The following is a 23,918-nucleotide window of genomic DNA, read 5'->3' on the forward strand; positions in this document are numbered from 1 at the left end:
TTTTATAAAGATCAGAGAAGTTTCTGCCAAATGTATTAATGTTAGATCATATTCAATTATTATGTCAGGTGAAAAGAGTAAATTGATACAGCATTTCCTTATCACAGAACCGCAGAATGATTGAAGTTGGAGGACACTTCTGATTGTAATGCAGTCCAAGCCCTCTGCTCAAGGAGGACCATCTAGACTAGATTGCCCAGGACCATGTCCAGATGGCTTTTTAGTACCTCCAAGGATAGAGACCCCCACAACCTCACTGGGCAACCTGTGCCAGAGCTCAGTGACTCTCACAGTAAAAAAGTGTTTTCAGATGTTCAGAGGGAACCTTCTGTGTTTCAGTTTGTGCCCATCTCCTCTTGCTAGTCACTGGGCACCACTGAAAAGAGCCTGGCTCTGTTGTCTTTGCACTCTCCCTTCAGGTATTAATATACATCGATGAGATCCCCGCCCGAGCCTTATCTTCTCCAAACTGAACAGTCCCAGCTCTCTCAGCCTTTGCTCATATGAGAGATGCTCCGGTCCCTGAATCATTCTAATGGCCCTTCACTGGACTGTTTCCAGTAGTGCCATCTCTCTCTTGTACTGGGGAGCCCAGCACTCAGAAGTGATCTTGACACTGCTGAGGAGAGATCACCTCTCTCGACCTGTGGCAATGCTCCCTAATGCAGTCCAGGATAATGTTAGCCCTCTTTGCCACAAGGACACATTATTGGCTTGTGGTCCACTTGATGTCCACCAAGAACCCCAGGTTCTTTTCTGCAAAATTGCTTTCCAGCTGGTCAGCCCCCAGCATGTACCGGTGCATGGGGTTGTTCCTCCTCAAATGCAGGACTTTGCACTTCTACTTGTTGAACTTCATGAGGTTGCTGTCAGCCCATTTCTCCACCCTGTCCCTCTCGATGGCAGCACAACCCTCCAGTGTATTAGCTACTCCTCCCAGTTTTGCATTATCAGCACACTTGCTGAGGGTACACTTTGCACCATCCTCCAGATAATTAATAATGTTGAATAGAATTATTATTACTGAATTCTGAATGTAGAATTAGTACTGAGGTCTGCCTACAGGCCAAGGAAGATGAAAACAAGTTGTTATGAACAAGGTTTTGCTGCACTTGGCTGTTTATTTCCCACCTCTGACATCTGATGTAAGTGTCACTTCTCAGATTAGTGGATCTTCATCTTGAGTTGAAGAAAGGATATTCATAGAATCATAGAATCATAGAATGGTTAGGGTTGGAAGGGACCTTCAAAGGTCATCTAGTCCAACCACCCTGCAAGGAGCAGGGACATCCCTGACTAGATTAGGTTGCTCAGAGCCTCATCCAGCCTGGCCTTGAACATTTCCAGGGATGGGGCCTCCACCACCTTTCTGGGCAACCTGTTCCAGTGTTCTATAACTCGCATGGTAAAAAATTTTTTCCTAATTTCTAATCTAAATCTACCCCCCTCTATTTTAAAACCATTACCTCTCGTCCTATCGCAACAGGCCCTACTAAACAGCCTTTCCCCATCTTTCTTGTAGGCCCCCTTGAGGTACTGGAAGACCGCTATCAGGTCTCCCCGGAGCCTCCTCTTCTCCAGGCTGAACAGCCCCAACTCTCTCAGCCTGTCCTCATAAGAGAGGTGCTCCAGCCCTTTTATCATCTTCGTGGCCCTCCTCTGGACCTTCTCCAACTGGTCCATGTCCTTCTTGTGTTGGGGGCTCCAGAAATAGACACAGTACTCCAGGTGGGGTCTCACCAGGGCAGAGTAGAGGGGGAGAATCACCTCCCTCGACCTGCTGGCCACGCTCCTCTTGATGCAGCCCAGGATGCGGCTGGCTTTCTGGGATGCAAGGGTGCATTGCCTGCTCATGTTAAGCTTCTCATCCACCAGCACTCCCAAGTCGTTCTCCTCAGGGCTGCTCTCAATCCATTCTCCGCCCAGCCTGTATTTGTGCCTGGGATTGCCATGACCCAGGTGCAGGACCTTGCACTTGGCCTGGCTGAACTTCATGAGGTTGGCATGGGCCCACCTCTCCAGCCTGTCAAGGTCCCTCTGGATCGCATCCCTCCCTCATCCCTCCCATATTCAGCTGATGCCAAAGTTTTCTGAGTTGACTTTGGGACTATGGATTGCTGGAAGGCCTGGAAATAATTTGTTTTGGACATCTAGTGTCTTATATAAAACCCAAAAGCATCTGACACAATGTTACTTTCTTGCTTTTAATATCGCTATCTACTATACTTTGAAACTTCAGAATTTTGTTCCACTTCTAACCACCTACAGTAGCTGTTATTTTAGCTTCAGCATCACATATAAAAAAGAAGGATCTCATCTGCCTTCCAGAACGTATATTTATGGAGAACTGCTTCAGTATATTTAAGATTATGTGAGGTCACAGCTTTGTTTCAATGACTATGTCAAAGAAGTCTAGATTTCTGTGCAACTGTGCAGTTAGTAGTGTGTACAGTAAAGGTCCTCTCAGGTGCGTTTCTTTTGTCTTGGAGATGGAAGCTTGCTTTACAAAATACTAAAATAAACCTATTTTTCTTTTTGTTAGTGTATTGTTTGTACTATACTCCTGAAAAGAGGGCCATATATCAAAGCTGAGATACTCTCTGTATTTAACGAGAGACAGTCCAAATGACTAATCCTCTAAAACCCACAGCTTATTTTCACAGTCTCTATCTGCTTTCTGCACTGCTTCCACATCTCATGCCAAGAAACTCACAATCAAGTCAGGAACTGAGAAAATGGGGAAGCCTCATTTCCCTTCTTACACCTTTACTATTTTCTGTGAAAGAGATGAAGTGAGCTGGTTCCAAAGATTTTAAAATCACAGACTGAAAGACAGCTGTTTATAAATGCTAATGTGTAGAGATGGTACAGAAAAGAAAGCCAGTATGGAAAGAAGGAAAGTCAGTATGACCAGCCTCTTAACGATTACTTGTGTTGAGGAAGACTGCATACTAAGTAAGTGTTCCTGGGGAATCCTACTAAAATTGGTTTTCCTTTGCAGATTCATAAGACAAAAGTGAATATGAACAAAGAGATTATGTCTTTGCGGGATCTCAAGGTTTCCATTATTGATAAAATCAAATGTTTAGTGCAAGAATTGAAATCCATACAAGCAGCCTTGGATTTATCAGAACGTCTTCCTCTTCCTCCAATCCCTCAGTTACTCCCAGATGAGGTTCCTGAAAAAAAATTTGAGTATGACAGTGACATCCTCCTGAAGTTCAAAGAGGAGCAAGAGGCGAAGGCAAAGCTCCAGGAACAACTGGAATCTCCTGCATTTAGGCATGGGTTTCCTCAAGCTCCTTCCATTAAAGAGATTGACCCCATGGCACAGGCTGCAGGTGCATGCCCAATGAAAACAGCATCATCTGTGGTCATAGAGCAGCAAAAGGTTTTTGAGATTGAGAAAGCAGAGCCAACGGAAATGGAACTGGAAATTTTAAAGAGGGAGAAGATAAAAAACCTATACTTGCAAGAGACCTTGATTAAAAAGGTAGGAAATCTGAAGTGTTGTTTTTTTTTTTTTTCAGATGGAACAATCCCACTGCCTCAGAAATAAAACCAAAACCCATTTCTCCTCTCTCAGGATTGCAGCTGCTCTTGACTTTCCAAAGTTCAGGAAAATGCTATCTGGTGCAAATTTACAGTGTAAATCAGTATAAAACCCTAACTGTGACCTGTGTGCTGACTATTATCACTTGAAAACCGGCTCTTAGATTTCTTATTGATTGTTCTATGAAACCATGAGCTTAGCAGCCAGAAAGATGAGAAAAATGTTAGAAATTACTTGAAAAGTTACAGACTAAAAAAAGGAGCATCACCACAACTTTGTAGATTCATGATGTTCACAGCTTTTAAATAACTGTAGTTCTGAGCCTTTGGTCTCAGAAATGCCTTTGTAGAATTAGAAAAGGTACAAATGAGAGTAACCAAAATGCTTAGTCATGGAAAAGCTTCTTTAAAAGGCACATCTAAATGGATAAAACTTCTTTGGCCTGGAAAAGGAGCAAATGAAGGGGTTGTAGCAGAGGTGATAAGATAATGAATAGTACAGAAAAGGAGAGTGGGAATCACCTTTTAAAAGGAGAGATATCAAATGAAATAATCATGTAGAAAGCTTGAAACCTGCAAATGAAAATAGTTTTTCTATCCAACAGTAACTAAGATTTGGAACTCCGTGTTAGGATGTGGAGGAAGCTACAATTTGATAAAGTCTGGAAGGAAAATCCATTCAAAGCTGTTGAACATAAACATACCAATTCAAGCTCAGGTCCCTAAGTCAGACTTTAGGAGGGTACAGAGAGGAGTGTGCCAGAGGTGTACCACTTGTTTGCTTCATTTCTTATAGTCTTTTCTCTAACTTCTGCTATTGGCCATTGACTCTTTGGTCTACCCCAACACAGACACCCTTGTGTTCATATGTGTGAAGGTTTTGAGAGAATAACCAAATGCTGCTGTGATCATCATGTATGTATAAGTTACTGTCAGCAGCTGCTAGTACAGATTTAACTGTAAATGCCTCAGGGAAGAGCTGGCAGGTATTCTGAAAGCAGTCTGTCAAGGCAGAAGACAGGTATTTATTGCTACATCTGAGATTGTTACATAAACTACTTCAGGCCACTGTAAAATGAAGAGTAAAATACTTGTAGCGTGGAGTGGGATGCAGTGAAACATTTCTGTGAAGCCCTGGTGATTCTCTTACTATTTTGCTGAGAAGAAAGACACATCTGGGGTTAACTTTGTTATTCTAAGTGCTTCAGTAATCCATAGTAAATAGCATGGGCAAGTTGTTGATTTGTCAGAGAGAATTCTTCCCTTCTGCTCCTTTCTCTAGCTTTACATGTTTAGCTCCACTCCTGATAATTTCCCCTGTCCTCATTTGCCCCTCTCAAATGCTCCAGATCAATGCACTGGTGATCAACTTTGATGCTGAACTTCGCTTTCTCCGGCACAAGAAACTGAAGCTGGATGTGCAGATGAAAAGTGCTGACCTGCGCTACATCACAGGGTATGAAGAGCTGCTTATTCTGAAGAACCTTGAAAAACATGAGAACCTTCTTCAGGAGCATATTAACACCCTCATCAGTGAGCAGGAGGCTATGCAAGTAAGTAGGCTGTGTGTCTCTAGGTCTAACAGTATCACTAACACATGGCTTGAAACAAAAGCAAGCCATAAAGTAAATGGTGGCATCTCTTTGCTTCATTTTAGCACTGATCTAGCATCTAATGCTAAATTTTGGAAAACAAGAAACTCTTGATGATCAACCTAGGATGGTTGCTTTTAATTTCCAATAGTTAATCTTTTCAGAGTCTTAACAGCTGTATTTTAATAGGTACTTAATGATGTTGAATTGGTGATAAATCGTATACTTAAATTTAAGAACATACGTCTAGGTTTTGCTTAATTGTAGCACAGGTTTTAAAGAGAGAAAGTAAAGATTCGCACTTCCAGACCGTCATTGATATATCCTATAAACACACACGTGTGTATTGTGCCTTTTAACTCAAGTAATTTTTTTTTTGTTTTTTAGTCAAAATTGGATAGCTACCTTGCACAGATGGAGGATAGAAAGTGTGAGATTATAAAGCTACAGGAATGTGAGAAAGCTCTTTATGCCAACTTCCAAGCATCCCTTGGAGAAAACAACGAGTTTGCCCATTTTCTGACCAAGGTTCTGAAGAAGGAAATCAAGTGTGTGGAAAAAAAAGAAGCTGGAAGAGAAGCAGGTTGGAGATACTGTTCTTCTTGTTTTATGAATTTGTTATGCATACTTCCATGTGGTCAAGTAAACATCTCTCAGTCTAGCTGGAGCTCTGGGTACATGCAGCACTGAACTTGGTTCAAAAAACCACAGATCAGACTTACCCAGACTTGTTGATATACCAGCCCATGTTCTGTGGCAGCCATTTTGAATGACAACAATGGTGTAATTCATTTTCTAACATGACTACATTTGGTCTGATGACAGCTCCTGCAATTTACTTCCTATAAGTGTCCCGAGGACTGATAATTGGTATGAAGAAGGAGCAAAGCTTTAAATAGCTACTTCCTATGCTGTAGTAATGGGAGCTATGGATAAGTATTCAGTCTGCCACATGCATGACATTCTCCTTTAATCTGTCTATTGACTAATGAGAGATCATAGACCTAATCTGCAATCACCTATTAGTAACAAGACTAAACACATTATGAAAGGATTTCATTTATCTTAGAGACTCAGTTTTAAACTGTTAAGGCTAGGCAGTCTGACCAAGCTAAAATACTTGTGCTCTCTCTCTCTCTGACTTGGCTTTTGATTTCAAATGGGACAAAATTAGTAAAAGGTGCAGTAAATGGTGATGCTTTTGTGACAGTTTTGTCCCTCTGTGTATTTCGCTTGGGTGATTAATTTTTTTTAGGAGAATGGTAAACCTACAAAGTTTAAATTCTTAGCACATACAAAGAGATGAAACATTATTGAAGGAAGTCCCAAAATGTGCCTGTGCAACACTAGGTGATCTCCCTCTTTTGGGTTTCTTTTTCTTTTTGGTTTTGTTTTTTTTTTCTGTGAAATTATCAAATCAATACAATGGGTCCAAGGTGCCTGGACCCACATATTACTAAGGTGATCTTTCATGGATTATTGGGATTATGTTTACCAGCCCATTGGCATAATACACAGCTAGTGGGTCTGGGGGTGTTCTGCAAGCCAGCAGTACTGTCCTTTTCTTCCAGATGAAGAAGATGAGAATGAAGAGGAGAATGATGAAGAAGATGAGAATGAAGAGGAGAATGCTGAAGAGTCCAGCTTGGGGATTAATGAGGAAAATTCTGGATCTGAAGATGAAGTCTTTGATGACTCAGTTTGCCCAAAGAGTAACTAAGCCGTCATTTCCTTGAGTTGACTACTTGTTTAGCTTTAGGGGCAATATTGTGTGTTTAAAAAGAAAACACAGAATTTCTCATTATTCATTGCATATTAATGCCATTAAGAGCCAGAATGTGTGTACCCCTCCTGAGTGCAGCATTTCTCCCCAGGAAATCTCCGTGAAGATAATGAAACCACTGGTAGTATAGGGTAGCCTAATTAAAAAGTTTGGAAAAATAAAGCTTAGCTAAGCACTAAGAACTAATTATTTTGTGTAAAGAACCATTCACCATTTCACGGCTGTTTTCTGGAGAGAAAAGCCTCCTCACAGGAGCGGAGCTGGAGGGAGGCTGCAGCTGCTCTCTGGAAACCTCCTGCCTGGCCTAGCCGGATCCCTGCGCAGGGAGGTTCTGTGGGGACGCTAGCGTGGTGTTAAATTAAGCTCTTTGTTACCACCTCGTGGATTTAGGCAGCAATTGCCTGTTGCTAGGCTGCTCTCTTAACGGTAGCTGAAAAGTTAGGAGCTTTCCTTTGCAAAATCCTCTTCGTTCATTCAACAAAGGCAAGCAACTCCGCCCCTCCTCTTTTGTCCAAGTTACACTGCTTTAGGTGGTGGGTTTTTTTAAAAAAATCTTTGAATGATACGTTAATGACTATGTAACAACACTGCTTTATTTTCAGCTAGAATTTACCAACAAATTACCTTATCATATATTTAAATATTGGATTTTAACATCATTTCCATAACTTGATTTTTTTTTATTAACTCCTCATTCATCTTCTTTTCCAATGAAATCTTGGTGAGAAATTAAGAGAATTTTTACTTTTTATTAGAAAAGTCCGAATTACTAATTTAATAAGGAAATTACATGTTCCATTAGGCTCTTCATATTTGTCTCTATATGTGATTTGCTTTGCCTTTATTGGACTTTTATTTATTTATTTATTTATAATTTTATTATGCCTGCTGATTTGGGTTGATAATGCTCACTTGATTAGTGTGACTGAAATCACTGCATTAGACAGAAATTCACAGATCTTCCTTACCTGAAAAAAATGAAACAGGGCCTATGAACCACAGCTTTGTTTACAGATAGAGCTATAAATGATCCTTACAGCAAGTTCATCATTTATAGTGAAGGGTGCTATGTATAAACAACTACGTATTGACTTAATTGAAGATTATACTGTAACATGTATTAATCACTGGGCCTGCAATACTTAAAAAAGCTAACTTTTGAGCACTTGGCTTTAATATTGTCTTTGATGCATTTAGTCTTACTTCTGGAAACAAACTGTCTTGACTGAATGTAAAGAAAAAAAGATCTATCCAAGACATTCACCCTCTCATAGAGGAACGTGGCCCATGTGGTTTGTGTTTCAGAAAGCTCTGGGAACCAAGAGCATGGTCTTATTATGGGGAATGCTGAACAGTAGGAGAAGCTAGTAGCTCAAGCCTGTAACTATGGTACAGGCATAGTGAAACTAAGCTATTCTTTGACTCTTTCCTCCTCAGACTGCAATGAGGCACTCTTCCAAAACACCGTTGAGCTCCGGCAGAAGCGGTTAGACATTGAGAAAGCTTTAACAAAGGAGAAGAAAGTTGCTGCTAACCTCAGAAAGAAATATGATGCCTTGGTCAAAAAGGTATTGTAGTGTTTTCTTCTCAGCAAGCATCGGCTGGCTCCATTACAGTGAAAATGTTGTGCTAGTGATTTTTGGCTAAGATTTAAACCCAAAATCCTAACACTTTGAGAGGCCTCAGTTTGTGTAGACAGATCTGTGGTAGCACAGAGGCAGGAGGCAGCTCAACATGGGTGACCTCTCCTCCTGAAAAGGTAAATCAAGGTGCTCTGGCCTTAGCTGCTGTGGGGCTGGATACAGGTTTTAGGTTCAGTTCCTTCCCCGCTGTCTAACCATCATGCAGTAGCAGAATCTGGATTCTCTTGTTCAGATGAAACACCTGGTGTGGCCCGGCCCATCCTCTGTGCATGTGTATGGTGATGGAGAGAATAAAGGATCCTTATCCTAACACAAATGCAGGTTAAAATAAATGCATAAAAGTGCCATTATTCCAACTATTTCTTTTGCTTTTAGTTATTTTGCTCTTTGTCATAGTAATTGAATAAACTCCCTTGGTGCAAGTTTTCCTTTTAGCTGTTTTGGGCTCCTGCATTCATCAAGACATTTGATTTATATTAAATCAAAAATATCTTAATTTGAAGTGTTATCCAGGATAGAGAGTGAGTTCTGCCAAGATAACATTATGCAAGTCTTGCTTTTATTTTGTCTCAAAAATGTTCCATCAAATGTGCTTAACTTACAATGTTTTTTTTGTTTAGTTTTTAAAGGCTTTCCTAAGTGCCAGCTGCCACATATTCACCCTGAGGTCTGACATTTGAGTCTGAATTGTTTCTTTCTCAGGCAGAATCAATAAGCATTTCCAGGCATAACACAATAAAAAAATATCTTGCAGGCTCTGTAGATCTAGAAGTGTTTTAGACACTAAACAAAGCAGCTGTCTCTTGATACGTAGAGGGCTTCTCTACTAAGGAGACATTTATGACTGTACATGTGTACAGAGGTATTCAGGATAGAATCCTGCTCGAATATGTAGGTGAGCCTTGTGTTTGCTTATGAAACTCATCTATCATAGTACGTAAAAAAAAAAAAAAAAAGAAAAAGGACAAAACCCCAATTCTTTCTCTATATTTCTTTCCCTCTGGATCAGGAAATTGCCTTATGTATTTGAGTACTATGGGATTTTTGTTTGTCCACAATTTGTCTTTCTGCAGGCAGAAGTCATGGAAACTAGTCTGGACACTGCAGAGAAGGAACTGGAGGCCTTTCAGTGGGAAAAGCAGCAGAGACTGAATGAGCTATATGTAGTTGTGCCTTTGAAACTCCATCAGGTAATTCAAGATGTTGTGCATCTGCAGGTGCAGAATGGCCTACGTACATCTAAACAATGGTGTTACTGTTCTTTGAGGCCCTTAGTTCCTGATTCACCACAGTCTCCTGGGAGTGAAGCGCCATTAAGTGAACTTCATGCTGCTATTTCCCTTAGATTTTTTTTTTTCCCCCCCTTCTCTACTCTTATACTGAAAGAAAACAGGTAAGCACAGGCACGTCAGTCCATTCCTGAAATGTGCATAGTCTTCACATGTTTAATATGTTTGGCATAGGATTTTCCTTCAGGTCCATACTTACTGATATTCTCCTGGAAAAAAAAAACATCCCAAAAAACTAAACCAAAAAAGTCCCCAAACTATTGAAATTAATGGGAGTTCTGCCCAATTCAAGAATGCTGAATTGGATGCAGTGCATTCATCTACATAGCAGTTAGCACAGGGATGATAAGTCGAAAAAGAAGGGGAAAATTTAAGACAATACTGTTAATTCCTCTGGGCTGGATCTTGTCCTCAGAGAGAGAAGACAGGCATCTGCCTGCCTGGCTGATACACCTCTGAGGCAAGCTCAGCTCTCTCCATTTGTTCTATCTCCCTTCACAAAAAGATTGGTAATGAAGACAGAAGAGTTTAAGGCCTGACTATGCAATCCTGCAGCCCCCAGGTCATTCAAAAGTACAGTTGACAGGGAGTCCCTCATTCCCTCTTTGTTCCAGATGCCAGGGAGTCCCTCATTCCCTCTTTGTTCCAGATGCCACGGAAGGGTAGAGAGCTCTGTATGTAGGCAGTCATCACAGCTCTAAGTAGTCCTTGAGCTTTGCTGAGTGCTAGTGATTCCCTGGCCCAAAATATGAGATTTGTGCCCATGCTTACTATTTCCTTGCTTATCAGTTCTCCAACACTCACACATTTGTTATCCAGAGAGACCACCAGCACCCTTAACTCAGCCTTGCTTATCGCTGTTTCTTGCAGGTGGAGTACTTGGTTAATGGGGAGATGCCCAGTGACTTCTCCCAGGCTTTGGTATTTACCAACCAGTCCTTAGAGTATCTGCAGAAGAGACTTGTGGACCTACATAATGAAAAGATAATGCAAAGAGAGATCTATAAGAAGGCCCAGGAACAACATAAGCAGCTCATCCGGGACAAAAAGGACGTGGAGATAAAGATTCGACGTAAGTAACAGAGGCTCTGAACCACACAGCATACTAGTGCTCATTGTGTCCCCCTCACTGGGTGTGGGTAACTCACCAGATGTCTGTCTTTACACTCACCCAGATGTCACAGCTGGTTACTTCAGAAAACAGAAAGAGCAGATCGAGTGGACTGTTTTGATGAAGTACTGGTATTTCTCCAGCACTGTAGAGTCATTAGGCTGTGTGAAATAGTTTGGAAACTTAGCATAAGGAGAGCTGACTGAGATGAGACCCTGGAGTTGGGACACATGACTGGCTGTATTTCTGGCTGTAAACCAGAACTGCTAGGAAAAAAAGTACTTTTCCCAAAGCCACATAAGTTTTTTTTGGCAACTTCCTTCTCTGTGTAACATAAGAATGAAACAAGCCCTATTTGAAACACTTACTTTCCCAAGGATGGAATCCAAACATGTGTTTAGCACCACCACACCTGTGCAGGCCCTATATAGCCTTTGCTGTGGGAGTGGCTTACTAGGACTGGCTTAGCGTGTGGCTTAGTGACAACACAGACATGGTCATGGACAAAGGCAAACAGCAATATTCAGTTGTGAGCTCTGTGTGGCTTTTTGTGAATTATTTATTACAGAGTAAATACCAAAGCGCTTGGACAAAAAGCTGAGGGTAAGGCAGAAATTCTTGCTAACCAATGAAAGACAGTGCTGCCATTTATGCCGTGCCATTTCTGTCAGGACTTGAAGAGAAGTGCAATCATCTGATGATGAAAAAGTTTGGCTGGCTGGTTGATTTTGAAGCAGTTCAAGCACACTCTGTTAACATACGCGTACAAGAGTTGGAAGTGCAAATAATGGAGAAAGAATATGGCTACTCCCAGGAACTCAAAAAGTGGGAGGTAAGGAGCTGGAAAAGGAGGAGAGCATATGTGTTATGATGAGCTGTTAAGGCTTCATTTGCCTGGGTCTGAATAGCTACGCTAAAATCTTTTGTGAATATGTTTGTGTTTGGTTTTTTCACCTGTCATTAATAGACCATAGTCCAACTCCCATTTCCCATCATCATTCCTACCTCTGCTCCTGTTGCTGCTGCACATCCTGTTTTCTCACAGAAGTAGCTGACAACCTTTTTGTTTTACTTTCCTCAAATGCATACTTCTGCTTCTGTCCCTGTGTGAAGTTCTTCCACAAGTGCTGTCCTTTGGTGCATTCGGCACCTCTCCCCACCCCATCTGGTGACTAACTATTTGAGTACAGGGCAGCCCTGGCTCATGCCTAGGATGCTAGTCTGTGCAATCTGAAAAGCGCCTGCCTCTGTTTGGGCGAACTAAGGCAGGTGCAAGCAGCCAATGCTCTTATGCTGCCCGGACAGAATGCTGTCATTGTCTGTCCTTTTGAAAATATGGAGAGAAAAATTAGAAAACAGTCAGGGGAGAAAGCTCTCTTTGAGCAAGTATCATGCCACTTGTTTTAAACTGGCTTAAGATTTTTTTCCCCCTGAGCAGTAAAACAGCACCTTTATATGTTTTATGATTTCTCCTTTTTCTTGTTCGTGCCAGTTGGCAACATGTTCTGGGCTTAGCCTTGCTGGTGGGTATTCGCTGCTCCTTAGGGAAGCGAGTCTGGTATCCTTCAACACAGCACACACCTTGGCTCAAGGCTTTTCTAACTGATGTCAGCAAGGACACCAGCAGGTTTGTAATGAACTGTCCTGGCCACTCCTTGCACGTTTGTCCAGCATGACACACTGCCAGAAAAGTAGAGTGTTCAAGCAGATTTGCAGTTCCTTGCTCTTCTGGTTGTCCTGTGTTTGTAGCTAGGCAAAGAACCCCTGTTCAACCTCTAGATTTAGATACGAGAGCCAAATCTCAAAGCAGAAACTCATAGCACCAGCCTTCTCTGTTCCTCTTCTGTGCTGGCTTGTTGCAGGTGTAGGAACCAGCTTAATATGCAGCACACACACAGAAGGACAATGTACCTAATGGTTTTCTCTTTCCCACACTTTTGCCTAACTGCTTTACCTAAATACTTTGGCATTTGCAATATTAAAAAAAAGGGGGGGGGGGTGGGGAACAGCAACCCAAACAGATTGCACTAAAAGTACTGTGGGATCAGGTGGTGTATGCAGGATCAGGCTGCTGTTCACCTCTCTTCTGTGACACTTATGTTGTGCCTAGCACTTCTTCTCCACTTCATGCTTCTTGTCTTCTCTCATCCCAGCTCAACCTTTTGTATCTTTCTAGGAAAAAATCTTAGACCTGCAGCAGCAGCTCATGAAGCTGACAAAGGAAAACACCAGCAAGGTGCAGCAACTGAACCGCTTCTGCCGTGAAAAGCAGCAACTTGAGACTAAGCTGGATTCACTGAAGAATGATCTGGTAAGCCTTTAACCACTGTACTGTATGCAGGGTTGGGACTGTTCAGAAATGGGTAAGGGTTCATCTGGGCCTCCTCACCAGCTCTCTGGTCTGGCATCCTGCTCTGCAGTCAGCCGTTCAGGCTGAATGGCTGCTCCAGGTCTTGTAAAAGGGAAGATGAATGAGCTGATCCTGAAGTAGGCCATACCTTAGCATCTCTGCTAATTCTTAGCTGCTTTCTAATACTTCAGTGAACTAATTTCCAATTAGAAAATGTCTTGCAGCAGGTCAAAATTATTAATTTGTTACATGAAAACAGCCAAATTAATTAAAATGTTCTTTGCCCTGTATTAGGGAGTAAGGCAGCCACCTGTGACAGCCTGAATCTAAGTTAATAGTCCCTCACTCTGACATCTGAGTAGTTCTGACTGAGGAATGGGAGAAGTCATGAAGCTGCCCTGCTTCTGGAAAGCCTCAGATTCCCACTTGAAATAAATTTCCACTGTTCATTCTCCCGTGTTTTACAGGAGTTATTTTTTTCTTTTCATTACAGGGAGTAGAATTTCAGGGCACCCGATCTACTGACATCAAAGAGAAGGCCAAACTGGAGTTGTGGCTCAAGCACATGGCTCGTGACACAGCCCTCCTAAGAGAAGAAATTAATTTTCTAAGCAGAAAAGATGGGTGCTTAAGAGAAAAACTAGCTCTCCTTAGCAGAAAAGATGGGGGCTTCTTTCTACAACCTTCATCGCCACAGGACTCGGAGACACCAACTGAATCATTCCCTGTTCTTACACCAGAAACGGTAACTAACTGTCCAAGCATCCCTTAAAAATGGACGTGCTTAAGTGTGGCAGTAGCAATACCTGGAAGCGTGAAATGAATTGCTTTGGCTATACAGGGGTTTAGTTGTAAAGGGTTATATTTGTTCCCCTTATCAAAATATGATTGTAGTGATAAATATGGAATAAAGAAGTGCAAATACAAGCAGTAAATGCTGTTATCAGTCCATTGCTGTGTGTGCACATATGTGTGTGTCTGTTCTTCAAATGAGTGGCTCTTGAAGGCTGGATATGAGAGTTTCACATGGGCAAATCTGCCCATTATTCAAAAATGGGGAAAGAGGTCTGCCTTAACGGTGTGTTTTGGTTTTTGGGTTTTTTTAAACATCCTAGTAGCCATGGCAGTTCTCTGCTAACTGAGCTAGTTTGAGTCACGGTAAAAAGAGACGGGAAGTGCTATTTATTTGGAGAAAGCAAAGGGACCTTTCTCCTCAGGGACTATAGTACTCAGCCAGCTAATTACTTTCCCACTTGCTCTGTAGCAGTGGAAAACTGCACTGCAGTGCAGGACGTGGTATTTACTGGGCTGCAGGAGGGTATAGCAAATGCAAAGTCAGCCTGTAATTCCCCTGGCTCGCAACCCCCTGGTCAGAGTGAAAGAGAGCCAGGTGTTTTCAGGTTTTACTCTTTTTTTGCCTCTGCCATTCGGTATGGTGGCAGCATGTGGTCACACTTATTGTGTGTTACTGTGAAAACTTCCTTCATCCCCAAAGCAGAGTGGTTGTGTTGCACTGTTCTTCCAGTACAAAGTTTCTGAGGGTGCACAGGGAGGTTTGGGGTTTGTTGCTAGTTTTTAACTAAATAGATTGACCAACTTGCAGCTGCTCTTGCTCTTCCTCCCTGCCTTTTGACACTGCTCTTTGCTCCTCTATCCAGTGTATGCTCATCTAGGATCCAACCAGATCCCAGCCAGGCGCAAGAACTGCCCCTGCTGCCCCCAGTACAACTGAACGAATGGTATTTGTGCAGCCAGCCTTCTCGCTGGCTCCCTACAAAGGGGGCTGAGCATCCCCTGTTTCCTTGAGGGGAAAAAAATGACCCTTATCCACAGGCCTGGCTGCTGAAAGCTTTTGAAGCTGGAAAAACTGCAGAATGGAGGTGTGGGGGATAAGGAAGCAAAATTGCAGAGATTTGGGGGTCAGTCTGACACCCCCATCACCAAACTCATGCAGCTGCCCTTGGCAATAAATGAAAACTTCCTCTAGTTGTGCTCCTCACTAGAAGTTTTATATCACTCAACTGGCACAGGTAGCGGCTGTCTCTCTTCTCCTGAGCCCAGCATTAAGAAGATTCATGTTGGTGGCGTTGGTTTGGAAAACTCTACCTGCAGGAAAATGTCACTTCTCCCCAGCTGTCCTGCTTGCTGAATGTCTGCAAGTGAAAAAAGCATAGGTTCATTCTATGGGAGGACTTAGCGTACAGCCAGCCACAGAAAAGACTAAAGCCTTTATTTTAGATGTTAAAGCGTGGGTTTGTCTTTACAGATATGCGGCTGCAGATGGCGTGGATGTGAAGGGTTAAGTTGATTAGGCACCGTGCATAACTCCCGTCCGTTCACAGGAGAGTGTTCCTGGGACATGCCTTCCCATGGGGGAGAGGAAAAGACCTTTTTGACAGCGTTATCTTTTGTGAAGGCTCACTGCAAGCGTGTGCTAGATCTTGGTGGTGGCAGCTCTGTCTGGCCCATGTCCTGCGATGTCACTTGTGCTGCTCTTTCAATCTTGTGCTCTGATGAACAGCCTGGAGCCACGGATAGCTGCTTTCTTGGGCTCTCCTGTGACCTTGCTGTGGATACCTTCTGTCTCCATAGCATTATAAAAGGCACATATACATCTATATACAAGTGCATAAATATATAAATAGGGATGTTATACAAAAATAAATACCCATTCTCTTTTTCTCTTTAGAATAAGTCTTTTGCAAAAGGCAGCTTGGTCCCTATCTGGTGGGAGAATGAGTCTCTAAGGGCCTCAGTGGTGGTGGGCTGCTGTTCAGATGTCTTGGTAGGTCCTGACCCAAAGATGTGATCACTGGATTCTGGGGATGGAGATCTCCTCTGGACTGGCAGCAATCCAGTCTTTCTACCTCTTCAACTGGCACTAGGCCTAGGCAGCAAGGGCTTCCTGAAAGGGAAAGGAGCAAGAAACAATTACAATGCATACAGAAATGAGAGCTGCTGTGGTGGCTTTCTAGTCAACAGTTCACTTTATGAGGACAGGTACTCTGATCAAAGAGGAAAAACTGCATTCTGAAAGGCCTGGCTATATGAGAGTTTGATCCTACGCTTGCACACCATGAATTTGATCCACACTACAGGGGTGGATCGATGGATCAGGTTCCAGGGAAATGGATACACATAATTTTTCAGATACTTTGTTGTTTTACTGGCAGTCTGGAAAATGCAAAATTAAGGACTAAAGGACAGCATCTTTGCAACTGGTGGGTATGAGCATACAGCTCAAGGTCTTGGAGAAATAAGAAATATGTCCTCTCTTAGAGGCAATTAACAGTCCCCAAGTGCTAGTATGGCCTTTCCATGCTGTTGTTTTATGCAGTGTTAAAACTGTTCTTGCTCTGCAGAAGCAAGAGTGAACAGAGCCATCAGAAAGGCTATACATTGTTTTGGGAAGAGATTTCCCTTCAAGATCAGCCTAAAATGATGAGATGAAGCAAGCATACAGTCTTCCAGACCACTGACCTTGGTGGAACAGGGGATCCCGTCGAGCATCCAGGCTAGGGCCTCCCACTTTGCTGCCCATCACTGGATGATGGAGGCCAACAAAGTGCTCCTGAAGGTGAGGACAGTCATCCTGTGGCTGAAGAAGCTGGTGAGTGGAGTCATCTGGGAGACTGTAGAGGAAAGAGCTGTCTTCTGTTCTTGAGTTGGGCAACCTGGGGAGGCAAAGAGGTTTAGCACTATTCACAGATCTTTCCTCCCTGAAAGATATGACCTATGTAATATCTCAGCCAGCTGAATCAATGCAATGACACAGAGCATTCCCAAATGAGGGGAAGAGCAGAAATTGGAATGTCCTTGTGGGATGGGAATGAGGTGATGGGACCTGATATCCACCATTCAACATCTAGTGAGTGACACAAGAACTGGGAGGAGCAGTGCCTCCCAGGGAGCATGGGAATAATAACTTGACATCTAGGACAGCTGTTTATCAGCATTCAGTCATAGATGTTAACTTCTCTCATCCTACTTTTCAGTCTCCCACTTAGGAGCAGGGGGAGAAAAAGTGGGCAGGGGAAGGTAGATCTTGGCCATCTCTACAATTAAATTATCCCTTCCTTAGACCATAAGAGGAATGAGTTGTACAAAGAGAATTTAGACCAAGAAGGCCTAGTGCTGGAGCATGGATTTTTTTCCCATGTGAACTGGGACAGATGGGAGCATGGTGAGGGCAAGGCTTTTGTGAGCACGTAGTCTTGTGGGTCCCACAGGATTGCTCCACTCTCCTCGTCCACAAGCCAGGACTAACCTGGAGGGCTGGTGGTCTTGCTGGGCATTCCCGTTTTGCAGCACTCTTGCCTGCAGCAAGGCATTGGTCTCCTCGTGTGACTGGAAGGACAGAGAGGGATTCTCAGCAGAGCAACGCCACATGGCAGCATTAAGACGCAGGGGCTGATCTGGGCGCTAGAGCTGTAGGGCAGACTGGTGAAGCTCTTAAGACAGAAGGCAGAGAAAGCTGAAACTGTTTCTTTGGCTACAGAGGACAGTGGAACTGAGCACTGAAAAACTCACTTCACACTTACTGCTGAATCAGCGGGGGATGATAACCAATTTATAGTCTCAGCTGTGGCACTGACTTGCCTGTGTTACTGTTTACACATGGAGTCCTCAACATTGTCAGTCCCTGTGAGCTTTGCTCAGGAGAAACAGGAACCGTTCCCATAAGAGCAGCCTTTGGCTCACTGCTCACTGGAGACCTTCCTGTTCCTCCCATGTTCAGACTCCACTGCAAAGGGGAAATCTCTTAAGAAGCCAGTCTTGCGACTTTTACTGGCTGCAAAGGGTGCCAGCCATGTTGGGAGAAGCCCTTTCACTGCAACCCTGGGCCTCTGACTCATGTCAAACCAACTTTTTAACCGCAGTTGTAGACATACCTGTGGCACTTCATCTGGACTGTAATCTCGGGGCTTGGTGCTTGCATACCCCACTCCCGCAGAGGGGCAGATGCCATTCAGATGGGCCCTGTTAGCGTAGGGTTGCCCATTAACATAGGGGTGTCCATTGGCACAAGGAGCAGAGATGCCCCTCAGAGGCACCATGGTGTACTGGCAGGACGATACCAGCAGCCCAGCTCCTGGGAAGCCCATGTCAATGGTTTGCTCTGCAGAGGGAAGAAAAAGGAAGTCTGAGGTCAAAATTAGAGGTGAAGTTGAGATTCTCGAAGCTCAGCAGGGATAGCGCTAGGTGTCCTATCAGCCAGCTATTTTGGCACCCAAAGCGCCCTTGGAGACAAATGGTGGAAAGGGGCCCTACACGAAGGCAAAGGGAGTGCCCCTTTCCTGCTGTTCTAGTCTTAAAGTTCCTCCTCCACAAGGTAAGTGGGACAAGAGACAATCAGTGGCCTTTGTCTTTACGGGGTTCCACAGGATATCTGAGGCTTGCCCTCTGCCCACCCCCTCTCTGCTTCCCAGAATGTGCAGTCCTCACATTTTGGGTGTTTCACCCAAGTACACCCAGGGTCAGATCTAACCCACAGGACAGAGCACATCTTGTAAATCAGCCCTCAAGAAAAAAAAACCCTTACTCTGCTTGGACCAGGCTCTCCAAAGGCAGAAGGGGATGAAAGCCACAATGAGGAGCACGATAGAGCCTAGCACAACGCCTACGATCAAGTATGGCAAGTCGCTGGAACGGGCCACCATGGCTCCTGTCCCCAGGCCACTGTGGCCACCGCTGAGTGGGGGATGGTGCTGGGGGGCCACTGTGGAGGGCGGAAGACGACCTGGCAGACCAAGAGACTTCCGAGCTGCAAAGTGAAGAGAGAGAGAGAGAGAGAGAGAACGCATTAGACATAGACATGTCAGGTGGAATAGCAGCCTGCTCCAGGGATGTCTATGCTGCTGTGGAGTGGACAGACTTCTACAGCAGCTTTAAAGAAGTGCTCCTGGATGACAGAAGGTTTCCCAGGCTGATGCCTATTGCAGTACAGACAAGTCCTCTGTGCTTGGCTTACAGATCTGCCGTGCACTTGGGCTGCTAAAGCAAAAGGAAAAAGGCAAACAGCTTCTCCAAAACACACATCTGGGCTTGATGCTGTTCCTATCATGACAGCGCAGCTGCTTGGAAGGCAATATGGGACCCGCTTATAACCAAACACAGGAGTTTGGCACAGAAAGGGAAAGTTAGCCCTTCTGGTTCCAGTCACCGTCTATGTGATACTAAGGAAAGCAAAAGGTAACTACTACTGAGGGAAGCGGTGATGGACTTTGCCCAAGGGGTCTGTGAGTACTGCTATAGGTACATACACATATTGGTCAAAAGCATCAACAAACCTGTGCCCCTCTTCTCCCCAGTGCTGCCTCCATCACCTTGCCTGAGCTCGGATAACGCACCGTCAGGCAGGGATGGTACCTGCTTTGCTCTGCTCTGGCAGCTGCAGGCAGGTGCCTGGTGAAGCTAGTTACCTTTGGTTTCACAGATCATCACGTTGCTGAACTCGCTTTCGCCACCCTCGTTGAAGCATTGCATCTTAATGTCATAGGAGGTCTCTGGCTGCAGGTGGCTGATGGAGTGCCAGTATCGATCTCCTGAGAAGGGAACAAGCACACAGTGCCGTTAGCTTCCTCAAGGAACAGGCAGCTGGCCCAGCTCCGCAGCAGTGCTAGGTGAAGCAGGCCTGGACAGCAGCCGCTGCCTTTTGTGCACAGGGTTCCCCTTCTGGCTGTGTACGCTTCCAGGAGGAACCAGCAGCTGGGACCAGTCTCTTAACATCTCCTACCTTCCACCACGTCCTTCTTGTAGTCGCTGTCATTGTCACTGTCAGTGGGGCGGTAGTAGATGTAAAAACCATGGATGGGAGTGTTGTTGTTGCTGGCTGGGATGTACTGCAGAGAATGGGAGGGAGAGCAGAAATTAGCAGAGATGTCAGTGCTCCATATTGTACTAGGTGTGGCGCAGTGGGGATAAATGGGATGGGACAGGAGGAAGAACCAGCAAAGGGATCTTCCTTGTGTTGCCACTGGTTTGCACAGTAAGGGCTTCCTTCCAAGAGCTCAGTGCTATTTTATACTCCCACACTCTGCTTCCCTCAGGTAACAGATAAGCCATGAGTCTGGTCCTGTCACCCCAAACATCCAGTTCTCTGCTCCCTCTCAGCAGCCACAGTCAATGCTTCAGAGAAAACAATCCTAAACACCAGTGACTCAGCTGAGCAAGGACAAGCACACCTTCACCTTGCCTCCAGTAGGCTCATGGCTTGCAGACAAACTGCATCTTGCCATGAACTGGTGACTGCAGGAGTCTTGTGTTTCTGAAAACAGCTCTGTTTCTCTCCCACCCAGGGCAGTACTGTCCCAGCTCCATGTGTTCTTGCTGCCTTTCACCCAGTATTTTACCAGCTACTGTTTGTGTTTAAATGAACGGCAGTGCCCATCCTGCCCTTTAGCAATTTCTGGCTAGAAGCAGCTAGAAGAGAAGGCAGTGATCCATCCCCCTGAATAAGCTCTAAGCTGTTGGAAATACTTGGATCTGGGCTTGTGATCCAAAAGATCCTGCCCACTCCTAAAAATCCTCTGGGGTGGACTGCTGTAAATGGTTATCAGCGCTTAGGACTGCTACCCAGCAAGTGAGAGCAAAGGACCTATCTTCTGGAAACTACTGGGACAGACAGAGGTGCTAATGGACTCCAGGAATTTGGCAAGGATAGCAAGCAGCTGTCCGGTGTGTTGTTGAACTGTGTTTGTTGAACAAAATGGTCAAGACCTTGAGGTTATTGGCTGAAATGCCTCATGTGTACAGTGCTGGATTCAGACAAAAAGGGTTTCCTAGGCTCTCTGACTTCCCTCCCTTCTATGTGACCCAGGCTCAGTCCTCCTTTGCTGGAGGGAGCTATTAGATCCCAGATCCATTTGTGCTGGTGACAGGCTCCAGTGTGGTAACTTGGAAGATGTGTAAGGTGGGCAAGTAGCACCCGCACACCTGCTTCCTGCACATTCAGAGATCTCCGCCCCTACAAACCTTACCATCCACTTCAGCATGATGGTGGTCTCATTGATGGCATCTGTGAAGGTGATGTATGGCCCGGCCACAGGGCGCTCGTAGACTCGGTTGCTGTACCCAGACACCATATACGGCCGAGATGCTGCACTGGGCTCGCTCTCGCCCAGGATGTTCAGTGCCCGGACACGGAATTTATAGGATATGCCTACGGGAAAATTGGAAAATAAAGGAGTTGTAGAGACTGGAGTCTTCTCTGACTTCTACTGTCAGCACAGGCCTGACTGTGGAGAGGAGCTAAATAATCTCCAGAAGGCAGAGAGCCTACAGAGAAGTTATGATCAAAGTACAAACACTGAATGACCAGATTTCAGCCATGTGCTAGATGGAGCCTGCTTTTATCTGCCTTCTCCAATTCCTGTCTGCATGGCGTAGAGGTCAGGTAGCAGTTCTGGAAGGTGTATGGGTGGATTCAGAGATGCCTGGAAGGACGTCCTGACCTGAAAGCAGGTATGGGAAGGTGTCCTTCCTCTACTACATGGGAATTAATTAGATAAACATCACTAATAAGCTTGAAGCCTAAATAATTTTTATCCAAACATTGTTTTACTGGTGTTTAAGTTGGGGTAGATACGTTGCCCTTTTAAGCTGTCCAGCTCAGTAATGCTGTGCTTTCTCATGTGAAGTGCAATGGGAATTGTGTGTCCATCTGTCTTGCCTGTGGCTAAGGAAAGTTCTGTCCTGTCTAGTAAATGGCAAAACCAAATGCCTTTAGTAACTATATCCTGTAACAGAGAAAAGCATGCGCAAGCCTCCCTAAGGGAGGTCAAATCTATGCTGGTCTTTGCAGCTGGAGAAATCGGAGAAGCATCTGCAGCTTTTCCCCATGCATCCCAGGCTGGAGCTGGGAAGGCATGTTTTGCTTGCACATGCCAGGGCTAAGCATGACGTGACAGATGGCTAACCATCCTACAGGGACGGCACAGCTTTCCTACAGACCTCCAGGAAGCAGGGAGGAGAACACCTGCCTACCTTTCTCCAGGCCTGGGATTTCCACGGAGAGGCGAGAGGGAGGAATGTCACTGGTGGCCAGGACCCAGTCTCCCAACTTCTTCAGTTTCTTATATTCCACACGGAAAGACTGGATGGGGAACCCACCATTCCCACGGGGGATCCAGGTCACGTACACAGACGTCTCTGATGCCATGGAGATGGTTGGACGGTCCGGTGCCTCTGGAGCTGCAAGGGGCACAGAAGGACATGAAACACCTTCCCCTCACCCTGTCTGGAGGATCCTGTAACTTGGAGGTATGTGGGTGACACAATACCTGCATTGCACCCACCCACATGCTCCTTAAGTCCTGAATGTTCCCTTCTTTGTTTCTTCATTAGAGCTGGTATGCCCCAAATCCTCACTCCTTTCAGTCTGTGCCCTGCAAACATCTCTTCCTCCTGCTTGCATCTTACTCCTTTTCCTCTCCCAACTCAAGTAGGAAGAGACAAGGCTTGAGGGTGCGTACACCCATCATGAGAGGAAGAGCAGCAAGAAGTGTGGATGTAAGGCTGGAGATAAAGCAAACGGCCTGGCTGATGTGGAAGCAGAGCGCAGGGGGAGATTGACACTGAGGACAGATGAGTGTCTGAGATGAGAACAGGAGAGATCGAGAAGAACCAGCTAAATAGGAAATAGGGAAAACTTCTGAACTGTAGAAATGTAATTTGATAGGAAAACAAAAGATGAGAGGGGAAGAGATGATCGGAGCTGTGGAGATGAAAGAAAAGACAACACATGAATGAGTGTGGGGGACTGAAGGAGGGGACTTCATAGAAAGGATAAGAATTGAAGGAGAGAATTTCACAGAAAGGATAAGGGCACTGGTGAATAATAGTAATGGCAGACACAAGGTGGGAAATAATAAATTGGATTAACCAGTAAGGAACAGATGTTTCTCCAGTGCAGCAAAATACCCAAATAGAGCACTCTCCACCCCTAGAATGGGTACTAACCACCCCTTGTCGGGGTTCAGCCGGGAGGAGAGAAAGGAGGATGCCAGGACCTGCAGGGACTTGGTTCCCCTTTCTCCCTTACATTCCTCCAGCAACCACTGATGCACGGCACCTTGTTGGTCCTGTGCCCTGTGCACCGCACATTTGCAGACTGCACGGCAGAGCTTTCTGAACCTGCCATGAGAAACTCACCAGGAAACAGGGAATTTCTGACAAGCCCTTGCATTAGCGGTGAGGACAGGCAGTGGGATCAGCCTGCTCTCCTAAGACAGACTGCCTGCCAAGTGCAGTAGCAGAGGTGTCCAAGAAGGACCCCTCCTCATCAGGAGCTTTGCACAGTCTTGCTTTATCCAGTGGAGACTTCAACCCCAGCACAGCCTGACCACTGCCACCCACAAGAGATCCAGCACCCCTCGCCCTCCCTCCTTGCCCAGTTCGAGGGGGCCCTTACGGGATAGACGGCTGTTGTCGGAGTGGTTACTGCTCTGAGTGCTTGTGCCTGGGTCTTCCCTCTGGATTTGCTGCTCTTTGCTGGCAACAATCTCAGGTTTTGGGCGCCGGCCTGTGCAGAAGGGAGAGGTGGCATCAGTGACATGGAGACGCGGCTCAGAGTTAATTTTTGCTGTGATGAGCAAATA

At 44.9% G+C, this 23,918-nt stretch overlaps 2 protein-coding genes across 9 annotated transcripts in view; one reads left to right on the forward strand and one right to left on the reverse strand.

Annotated features, from left to right (window-relative positions):
* CFAP44 (cilia and flagella associated protein 44) overlaps nucleotides 1-14,644 on the forward strand; it is a 41,175-nt gene extending 26,531 nt beyond the window's left edge. Inside the window, exons 25-34 of the mRNA XM_086771553.1 lie at nucleotides 3,002-3,493; nucleotides 4,902-5,105; nucleotides 5,532-5,723; nucleotides 6,742-6,856; nucleotides 8,365-8,495; nucleotides 9,644-9,760; nucleotides 10,730-10,931; nucleotides 11,642-11,802; nucleotides 13,147-13,281; nucleotides 13,814-14,644. Coding sequence (XP_086627679.1) covers nucleotides 3,002-3,493; nucleotides 4,902-5,105; nucleotides 5,532-5,723; nucleotides 6,742-6,856; nucleotides 8,365-8,495; nucleotides 9,644-9,760; nucleotides 10,730-10,931; nucleotides 11,642-11,802; nucleotides 13,147-13,281; nucleotides 13,814-14,092 — 2,028 coding nt within the window. The 3' untranslated portion in view covers nucleotides 14,093-14,644. The remainder of the gene's footprint in view (nucleotides 1-3,001; nucleotides 3,494-4,901; nucleotides 5,106-5,531; nucleotides 5,724-6,741; nucleotides 6,857-8,364; nucleotides 8,496-9,643; nucleotides 9,761-10,729; nucleotides 10,932-11,641; nucleotides 11,803-13,146; nucleotides 13,282-13,813) is intronic.
* Nucleotides 14,645-15,529: 885 nt separating this feature from the next.
* BOC (BOC cell adhesion associated, oncogene regulated) overlaps nucleotides 15,530-23,918 on the reverse strand; it is a 57,780-nt gene continuing 49,391 nt past the window's right edge. For all 8 annotated transcript variants that reach the window (XM_086761348.1, XM_086761339.1, XM_086761320.1 and 5 more), the window contains 10 exons: nucleotides 23,732-23,842; nucleotides 22,306-22,512; nucleotides 21,300-21,481; nucleotides 20,057-20,162; nucleotides 19,743-19,865; nucleotides 18,863-19,084; nucleotides 18,213-18,439; nucleotides 17,588-17,667; nucleotides 16,801-16,994; nucleotides 15,530-16,225 (listed from right to left, as the gene is read on the reverse strand). In XM_086761348.1, coding sequence (XP_086617474.1) covers nucleotides 16,041-16,225; nucleotides 16,801-16,994; nucleotides 17,588-17,667; nucleotides 18,213-18,439; nucleotides 18,863-19,084; nucleotides 19,743-19,865; nucleotides 20,057-20,162; nucleotides 21,300-21,481; nucleotides 22,306-22,512; nucleotides 23,732-23,842 — 1,637 coding nt within the window. In that variant the 3' untranslated portion in view covers nucleotides 15,530-16,040. The remainder of the gene's footprint in view (nucleotides 16,226-16,800; nucleotides 16,995-17,587; nucleotides 17,668-18,212; nucleotides 18,440-18,862; nucleotides 19,085-19,742; nucleotides 19,866-20,056; nucleotides 20,163-21,299; nucleotides 21,482-22,305; nucleotides 22,513-23,731; nucleotides 23,843-23,918) is intronic.

Source organism: Chlamydotis macqueenii, chromosome 1 (assembly GCF_036417535.1).
Source record: "Chlamydotis macqueenii isolate bChlMac1 chromosome 1, bChlMac1.mat, whole genome shotgun sequence".
Lineage (NCBI taxonomy): Eukaryota > Metazoa > Chordata > Aves > Otidiformes > Otididae > Chlamydotis > Chlamydotis macqueenii.